This window comes from Acomys minous, assembly GCF_964271855.1.
Source record: "Acomys minous genome assembly, chromosome: 5".
NCBI classification, from domain to species: Eukaryota; Metazoa; Chordata; class Mammalia; order Rodentia; family Muridae; genus Acomys; species Acomys minous.
Window position 1 is genome coordinate 88,982,585 of NC_140494.1, and position 9,578 is coordinate 88,992,162.

General features: G+C 44.9%; 1 protein-coding gene across 2 annotated transcripts; it reads left to right on the forward strand.

The window, feature by feature from the left end:
• The first annotated feature begins 49 nt into the window (after positions 1-49).
• THYN1 (thymocyte nuclear protein 1) lies at positions 50-9,324 on the forward strand. Of its 2 annotated transcripts, none has more exons than XM_084784201.1 (7): positions 50-400; positions 5,567-5,748; positions 7,136-7,204; positions 7,550-7,642; positions 8,103-8,198; positions 8,547-8,697; positions 8,860-9,324. In XM_084784201.1, exons 1-7 carry the CDS (start codon positions 358-360, stop codon positions 8,967-8,969), a joined length of 744 nt encoding a protein of 247 aa, XP_084640327.1. In that variant the 5' UTR covers positions 50-357; the 3' UTR covers positions 8,970-9,324. The 2 variants fall into 2 exon arrangements, with proteins under 2 accessions (XP_084640327.1, XP_084640328.1); XM_084784202.1 differs by having other exon boundaries at positions 9,134-9,324.
• Positions 9,325-9,578: the final 254 nt, after the last annotated feature.

The window sequence follows — 9,578 nt, forward strand, 5'->3', positions numbered from 1 at the left end:
GTTCCCAGAGATCCTCGGGGCGGCGTCTCTGCACTGCGCCTTCTACCAAGCCCGCCTGGGCGCGCTAGTCTACTCAAAACTCTTTGGAGATCGGCTTGCCGGTGGTTCTTTAAATGTGTTGAGAAAATGATGGTGGGAAAAGCCAAATCAGGAAGGGACTGAGGAGCGGTTAGGGGCAGCCTATATGAAACGGAAAGGGCACAGATAACGGAGGGAAGGAGTAGAACGGCTTAATCGTGACTTTTCTTCACAAGTCTCAGGTCCTTTAGGCTTCCTTGCCTCCATCTTTCACCGTGCAGGTTTTGGAAGAGTTGCTTGTGACATTTCCGGTTATCTTTAGCCGGCTGCAAAAAGACCATGCCAAGACCCCGGAAGAGACTGACTGCCGCTGCTGGCCCAGGTGAGCTGCTCCGAGGCTGCAAACGGCAGCACGTGAAGAACGTTTTCATGGGGCATGCATTGTTTATTTTTCCACTCCCTGATTTTGGAGGGACCTTGAAAGTTGTTGCGTATCGTCATCTTTACTCTTTCCGCCAGACTTCCACTTGAAGTCCCTTCCATTTGTTTGTCCATTCAAGAAACAGTTATTAAGCACTAAGGTGGCCCACGCCTTTAGTCGGAGGCTGGGGCAGGAGGATTGCTTTGAGTTCAAGACAAGCCGGGGTTACATAGTGGCGGGTATCAAGTGAATACTACATAAGCAGGAGCCTGTCTCCAGAGATAAATATCTTTTACAACATGAGTGGAAACAGACTTTTAAGAATTAGACTTATTAACATTTTTTACGGTGTGTCTGCAGTGTGAGCAAACACACACACACACACCTTGGTCGGAGGATAACTTGCAGGAATCAGTACCCCCTTTCCACTGTGTGAAAATCAGGGTTTAAACTCAGGTCATCAGGCTTTGTAAAAAAAAAAAAATGCGTTTACCAGCTAAGCCACCCTTAAATCATTCTTTTGAATGTAATAAGCTAAGCACAGAAAGTCGTGCATGGTTTCATGTGAAAAGTAAAAAAGTCAAAAGCTAGAAATAGAAGAAAGGTCAGCAATTCGAGATCTTGACTATATATAGAGTTTGAGACCAGCCTGGACTACAGGAGACCTCCACCTCTCATCACAAACACACGGTGGGGTGAGGTGGAGAGATTTCTTTTCCTCATTTTTCTATCTTATCAGCCTGTTAATTTGGTATTGCTAAGTAGCTCAGGGGGACCTGAATTCCTGAACCCTCTGTCTCCACTCCCAAGTGCTTTGCTTCTAGGTTTGCTAATCAACAGACATTTTTACTTAACCTTCCATTTCCTGAACAATATGACTTCAGAGGCTACGCAAATCTTCTCTGTAATTATTGTTAAGGCAGGTACTACAGGCATACTTAGAAGCCGTCTGCTGTAGGTCTTTTCTGCGGTCCTTATCTTGTGTTCTGATTATCAGATTTTGTGTGTATGTGTCATGGCCTATGTGCTAGTACAGTGGAGTTGGTTCTCATCACAAGGGCCCTAGGGGATAGAAGTCAGGTCATTTGGCTGAGAAGTAAGTGCCCTTACCTACCAACACATCATCGACTGTCACTTAATGCTTGTGCTTAATTTTACGTTAAACCTCTTAACTGTTTTCAGACAGACTGCTGTAGCCTAGTCTGGCCTTGAACTTGTAGCAAGTCTCCTCCTGCCTTAGGCTCTAATGTTTGGGGATTACAGTCATGCACCAACATGCCCAGCTTAAAATCTTAAAGCCCAATTTGGCTTCACTCTTACTGGCCTTGAAGGTCTTCTGTGTGGTTTAACAATCCCAGGTTGTAAATTCAACTCAGATTGCTGTAGGCAGCAACTTGCTCTGTTTCCTCCTGACGATGATGCACCGTACATGTCAGAACACAGGAGCACTGGAGCCAAATATGACAGCTTGTGCTTGTCATCCGGACAACTGTCTGTGTTCTGTGCCAGCCTGGGCTGCAACAAACTAACAAGAATGTGCAATAGGTGGTTCCTGCCTGTCCTCTTAGTGCTTGCGAAACTGAGGCAGGAGGATTGCTGCAAATTGGTGGCCAGCCTGGGCTACAGAGTTCTAAGGACCGTAACTCAAAATACATAGATGTTCCAGGAAGTATAGTCAAACTGGTTGAATTATTAAACAGTGTGTCCAGGTATGAAACGCCATATGGCAGTTGGTGCCTATTAAATATGTACAGTGTTTGTTTTCTGTGTCAGTTAAAATTTAAAAGAAAACGGCAATTAATTGACTGTAAAGTGAGAACAATGAAGAAACTACCTTCTCCAAAGGAAAATGCAGGTACACATGAGTGAAAAAAATCCTTAAGACAGGTTTGTGTTGGCATAGAAGAGGAGGAATCACATGGAATTCCTTGAGAAGGGAGCAGAATTTGAGCCCAGTCTGAAAAGAATGGGAAGACTTTCCACCAGCAAACTTCTAGAACTCAGAAAACATGGCTTTTTTTTTTTTCATTCACAAAAATGTATGCTATGTGGATAAAGAGCAGAAATTAAGCAGTGGAAGGTAGAGGGAGCCTCTTTTAGAAATAACAGGTTTCAACACATTGTGGTTATTTAATCACATGTAGTATGCCTGTTTTTTTTAAGATGTATTTATTTATTTATTTATTTATTTATTTATTATGTATATAGTGTTCTGCCTGCACATATACCCGCAGGCCAGAAGAGGGCATCAGATCACATTAGACATGCTTGTGAGCCATCATGTGGTTGCTGGGAATTGAACTCAGGACCTCCAGAAGAGCAGTCAGTGCTCTTAACCTCTGAGCCATTTCTCCAGGCCCCTTCTTCTTTTTTTTAAAATAGAAAATAGATTCTTCTTTCATACATCTTTACCGCAGTTTTCCCCTCCTTCCACTCCTCCCAGATCCCTTCCGCTCCTCCCCTCCCTCTGCTCCCCTTCCTTCTTCCTTCAGAAAAGAGCAGGCCTCTGAGAGATAACCACCAAACTTGATGAAATAAGATACAATAAGGCAAAGCAAAAGCTCTCATGTGCAGGCTGGATAAGGCAGCATAACAGGAGGAAAAGAGCAGGCAAAAGAATCAGTGACACAGGGCCGGGCGTGGTGGCGTATGCCTTTAATCCCAGCACTCGGGAGGCAGAGGCTGGTGGATCACTTTGAGTTCGGGGCCAGCCTGGTCTACAAAGTGAGTCCAGGACAGCGAAGGCTACAGAGAGACTCTGTCTCCAAAACAAAACAGAAAGAATCACTGACACTGCTCCCACAGTTAGGAGTCAACAGAAACACTAAGCCAACAGCCATACATAACATCTACACGGAGGACCTGCTGCAGACCCATGGCTTGCTGTTTCAGTCTCTGAGCTCGTAAGAGCCCTGCTTAGTTGATTTGGTGGCCTGTGATCTCCTAGTGTTTTCTATCCCTGCTGACTCCTACAGAAGTTTCTACCCCCTTCTTCCTTGAGGTTTCCCCAGCTCCTAGGGAAGGGACCTGATGGAGCACTTAGATCCTGGTGCCTGAGGCCTCTCTCATGACGACTGGACAAGGCATAAGCACATGAGCATAAGCATACCTGTTCTTATGGACAGCTGGGAAACTGTGCTAAGATATGCTAAGTTCAGAGCCTCAGGCATCCATAATGATATTTAATGAAGACGGATAGAGTAGCAAACTAAATTCTGAGATAGTAGAGTGAACTGTAGGTTCAGGCAGATTTACATGACCGCTGTGACTACTTCATAGCTATATTCTACTGACTGGACCATGACCTGCAGCACACTGTTCAGACAGACAGAACACCTCATAGGTTGTGTTGACTTACCAAATTAGGGTTGGTCCTGGTATGTTGAAGTGAATGCTGTGTCTCAAGCACATTTTCTTTTATCCACTTAGTAAAAGCCAGCTTTCAGAGCTGGAGATGTAGTTCAGTGGTAGAGCACGGCCTGGCATACTTGAGGCCCCAAGTTCAATTTTTAGAACTTCGCAGGTGGGAAAATCAGGCCTGATGCTAAAGACCTATAGTCCAAGCTATGCAGGAGGTGGATGGTTGTACATTACAGTTTGTCTAGACTACAGAATGAGCTGAAGGCCAGCCATGGAAATTTAGTGAGACCGTGCCTCAAAATAAAGACAAAACAAAAAAGGGGTGGGGGTATAGCTTAGTGACAGATGGCTCGTCTGGCATGAGTAAAAACCTTTGGGTTTAGTCCCCGTCATTGGAGAAAACAAACTAGTTTGTTGTTGTTTAAAAAAACAAAAAACACTTCTACATAGTGCTGATTAAACTTCTTTCAAATTTCCCTTGACATCTTCAAGAAGCAGACAGGCATGTATGAAGGGAGAAAACAGAGTAAGATAATGATGAAAGTGCTAATACTTACAGAACATTATGATGGAGTCTTTCCTTTTTTGTTGTCAAATAATCAGTGAGCGAGTTTCAAGTAGGTGCTTCACTGCGTCACAGGAAAGAAAAGCCTGGTTAAAGGCACAGACTTAAGGTGGGCATACTTATTACTACAGTACCCTTGACTATTAATTCAATAGGGCCCCTATGAGGAACCTAAAAGATATCCTTTAAGAGTGTACTTTTTTATTAAGTTTGACAATTTCACAAATGTACAGAATGAAAACAGGCTATTTTTTGTTTTGTTTTTTTGGGTTTTGAAGACAGAGTTTTTCAGTGTAGCCTTGGCTGTCCTGGACTCGCTTTAGACGAGGCTGGCCTTGAACTCACAGAGATCCACCTGCCTCTGCCTTCCAAGTGCTGGGATTAAAGGCGTGCACCACCACCACCCAGCACCTTTTAAAGGGTTTTACTGTTTATTTTGTATGTGTGAGTGTTTTGTCTGCATGCGTGTCTATGCAGCATGCTCATGCAGGACCTGCAGAGGTCACAGGGTCGATCCCCTGGGACTGGAGTTACAGACAATTGTGAGCCATGTGGGTGCTTGGAATTGAACCTAAGTTTTACAGAATCTGAGGTAGAGCTATGTATCTAGCCCTAAGACCACGTTTATCCTACCCTCTCCCATCTCGCTACTATACCTATACCTGTATCCTACAAACCTCATGCACAAAATGCGTTCATTGTGGTTTGTGGCCTACTGAGTTTAACCAGGGGCAGCGAGGAAGCCTTGGGTTTGGAGCTGTCTACTGGAGGCTGGTGGGCTCAGCAGTGGCTACAAAACTCATGGCAGTGTCTCGCCCTCTCCTAGAGTCTATCAGTAGCCAATAGTTTTAGTAGTTGGTGAGCTCCGCCCCCATTCATGAATGACTGTTGACAGGGCCAGTCTTCTGTGGGCCCAGTGCAGGTGGTTGCAATTGATGTGAGCTGATGGTTTGAGTGGTTCAGTCGAGAGGATGTCATTTTTGATCCCCTAAGGTGCAGGTATTGTGCAGTTTCTACAGAGGAGGCCAAGTTACTTCTATATGGGATTGCGGTTGCTGCAACTAGTGTTTACAGAGCCTAGTTCTGAGTCCAGTTATGACACCAAGGAGTGCATTTTTTTGCTTGTTTTTTGTTAGTTTTTCACAATGGAGCACTGCCTCCCAGCAAGGTGATAGCTATTTTCCTTTGCTTTCCTATTGCAGACAAGAAGGAGCTATCAGAAAAACGTGCTAAAACTGAAAACTCAGAAACTGCATCAGATAAGCTAGAGAGTACCAGCCCTCAGAAGACTCCAGCCTCCAACACCTGCGGCAAGAATGTAAGCAACTACTGGCTGATGAAGTCAGAGCCAGAAAGCCGCCTGGAGAAAGGTGTAGACGTGAAGGTGAGGCTAGACCTGTGTCCTGGCATGCTGCTGCCCCGGGCTGGTGGGTAAAGCTGGCGGCCTGGTACCCACAGTGAAGGGAGAACCTGAAAGCTGCACCCTCACCACACATCCTCCAGATGCACGTGACTCCACTAAAAAGTGGGGAGTGTGCTTTACCATAGGGTTCCGACGCCAGCTTCTCATCTTTGAAGGTGAAGGAAAAGGCAAAAATGCATAGAATCAACAGTATTTATTATCTTTAACCTAAAGCCGGACAACCCTTATCAAATTCTTGGGACCATAAGTGTTCTAGATTTTGCAATTAATTTGAATATCTCAACCTACCCCCACCCCCAAATCTAAATGCTTCAATAAGATACACATGTATTTTTGACTTTTTGAATGTTAGACTATTCCAGAGTATTTTAGATTTCAGATGTTAAGATTAGGCATGCCCTGATCTTATTTTAGCTTGTTATGCCATGTTTTGGTTGATGTCCCTGGGAGGCCTGTTCTTTTCTGAGGGAGGCAGGGGCTGGCGGGGAGGGATGCTGGAGAGATTGGGGGGAGAGGAGGGGAGAGAAACTGCAGTCGTTAAGTATGCAATATATGACAGAAGAATTAAAAAACAAAAAACATGCCCCACCTAGCTCTGTCTTTGGGATTTCCTATCTAAGCAAGGGTTGGCAGATTTTTTTTCTGCAGAGAGCCACAAAGGCAGTTAGGTTTTTATAGTCTTGTGTTTCAGCTCTGTCTCTAACAAGAAAATGGCCACAAACAACACATTCAAAGGTGTGACTATGTTCAGGTAAAATCTTATTTATAAAATCAGCCTTATGGTTCAATTTGCTAGTATCAGTCTTAGTTTGATATGGCTGTTACTTGCTTTTGAGATGATCTATGTAGCCCAAGCTGGCCTCTTAACTTTTGAGGTACCCCAGGTTGCCCTTGAATTTAAGATCCTCCTTCCCTGTTTTAGGAGGGCTGGGCTTACAGGAGGGCACCACCACACCTGGCACTAGTTTGATTTTCTTTTCTTACTACTTTCCATGCTCCTATGTCTCCATGACAAGTGTTGCTGTATATTTAAGGAATGAATAGGTGATTTTAATAGATGGAGGAAAATAGAAATATTAGAGAATTGGGATACATTAATAAGTGAAACACAGAGAACCAGCAGACTGCTTTATTATTCTGGTTATCCATCCAACTAATATCTTAATTAGCAAAGACCATGATGTAAAGCCCAAGGTAAAACTCTACTTACATTACATCACTGGCTCCCTGGAACTAATTCCCAGCAACGCATCCCACTCCGGAAAAGCTTGTGGCACTCTTCAGGGGCATGGAGAGAACTTACCGACTGGCCACTGACTATTTAGTGATTTTATTTTCTCTTGCCTAGTTCAGCATCGAGGATCTCAAAGCACAGCCCAAGCAGACAGCATGCTGGGATGGTGTTCGCAACTATCAGGTAAGGAGATAAGGGGCGGGGACCCTGAAGCCTAGGCTGGGGTCTATGCCTGCCCCCTCCACTGAGCTCTGCAGCAGCAGAGCCTTTTCAGCCAGCGCTTGCTCTTCCTTGAACTCTGTCTGAAACTGTTTTCAGAAATATCACAATCACTGTGACAGCATGCAGTCTGCAAGTAGCTTGGTTCTGGCTAGTGTCCTAGAACAAGGCTAGGACGCTGAACAAAGGGACGGGCCTTATTATGAATCAGAGAGAAGCTGCAAAACAGGGAAAAAAAAATCTAGTGAAAACAGCCTTGGTTTCTTCCCAGCCAGTAGGCGGGTAATCCTTGTTTCTTCCCTGGCACAGGCTCGGAACTTCCTCAGGGCCATGAAGTTGGAGGAAGAAGCCTTCTTCTACCACAGCAACTGCAAACAGCCAGGCATCGCGGGACTTATGAAGGTCAGGTGCACACATTTTAGCCAGGATTCCTCTCTTCAGGGACTTACTCGTGTAAGCCTACAGCTTAAATAGGCAACAGCGAAAGTATGTACTCCGCTCCACACTGCCTGTCACAGAGCCGTGACCATCACCTGTGTGCTGAAGGTTAGAATATGAAGAAAGGCCTTCTTTCAGACCCTGCTAATACTTCCCGTCCTCTGAGGTAGCTCCGCTTTGCTAAGACTTTCAGGATAAAACTGTGTGGATCTGGGAGAAAATAAAAACCCATGGTTTCTGACAATAACTGTTAGCATACAGTTTTAGCATATACCTGTGACACTTTGTAAAAGTAGGATTTTTCTCCTAGCTATGCTTGCTTCGGTTGCCATTTCCAGATGTCTGAGTACCTACCAGCTGTCTCTGCCGAGAGAGATAGGAAGTCAGGAGCTAAAATGATTGCAAATTTGGGATTTGTTTTCAGATTGTAAAGGAGGCGTACCCAGACCACACACAGTTTGAGAAAAACAATCCCCATTATGACCCATCCAGCAAAGAGGACAATCCTAAATGGTCGATGGTGAGTACTAATTGTTCCTCCTGCTTCATAGGGGAGAACGGTCAAAAGGCGAGAAAGAGTGTGGGGTGCTTCTGGGTGAAGGAGCGCAGCCCAGCTCGCAGTTAGATACAGTTTTACTGAATTGGGATAACAGAACAAAATATTGGCAGCCCTAACACCAGGCACCTCCTGCAAATAGCAAAAACTCTGGGTGGGCACAGAAGCAAGACTGTAGTCTTAGCCACCCAGTAGGCCGAGGCTTGAAAATTGATTCAGGGACAGGAGTTCAAGGACAGGCTCGGCAACATGGTGACCCATTGCTTAGGATTGGCTGAACATGTTTCTGTCCCCTACAATGCTGTCCAACAGGTGGATGTACAGTTTGTTCGAATGATGAAGCGTTTCATCTCCCTGGATGAACTGAAAGCCCATCACCAGGCCCACAAGGCTACTGGTGGCCCCTTGAAAACCATGACTCTCTTCACTCGCCAGAGACTTTCAGTTCAGCCTCTGACTCAAGGTAAGACCTAAATGTGGAGAAAGTATTAACCCTGAGCTGGTGACCTCACCTTTGCCAACCATGAAGAAGGCTCTTAAGATGCTCACTGTAGCCAGTACCCCAAGATATTCTACACTTTTTTTTTTGTAATATTTATTTATTTATTTGTATGTACTCCTGCAGGCCAGAAGAGGGCACCAGATCTCATTATAGATGGTTGTGAGCCACCATGTGGTTGCTGGGAACTGAACTCAGGACCTTTGGAAAGAGCAGACAGTGCTCTTAACCTCTGAGCCATCTCTCCAGCCCTATTCCATACTTTTTGAATGGACAACTACCTGCTGAAGGAACTTGTCAAGTAGCCGGCCAGTGCCTGTCATCAGCTTCCCTGTGCAGGAGAAGATCAACACCCGTTCTCCCTTTCCCTCCCTGTTGACCCCCACTTTTTCTTTTTTAGAAGAGTTTGATTTTATTTTGAGCCTGGAGGAAACAGAACCAAGTTAATGAAGGCTGTATTGATGGAGTGAACAAGCCATTGATCCACAAAGTCAAGATTTTATAAGACAGAAGGAGAAAGCATGGTATTGCTATCTGGGATCATGTGCATGGGGAGTTTGTTAATTTTCCTAATAAAAGATTTAATGACAATGTTGAAAGCACTTTCTTCTAATCTTGCGTTGGGTATGGTGGAACCCTCCACTGTAGATGTCTTATGTTCAGGCGTGGTCCCTTCTGCCAACTGGAAGATGCTGTCCATTGTCACCTGCCCCTGCCTCTGTAGCTAGGTAGTAAATACGAGAGTGCAGGACTGGGTCCCTTGTCTGTAAGCACTCAGGAAACCTGTCTTGATACTTCTATGGCACTCGTCTTCTTCATCTGCCTTAAGTCTTCTGGGTCCCACC

What these genes read in the sequence shown, in the direction of transcription:
- THYN1 (XM_084784201.1), top strand. Translation starts at nt 358, where the DNA reads ATGCCAAGACCCCGGAAGAGACTGACTGCCGCTGCTGGCCCAG. An exon ending in AGAAAGGTGTAGACGTGAAG is followed by an intron (nt 5,749 to 7,135) that starts GTGAGGCTAGAC and finishes TCTCTTGCCTAG; the next exon opens with TTCAGCATCGAGGATCTCAA. An exon ending in AGTTCAGCCTCTGACTCAAG is followed by an intron (nt 8,698 to 8,859) that starts GTAAGACCTAAA and finishes GTACTCCTGCAG; the next exon opens with GCCAGAAGAGGGCACCAGAT.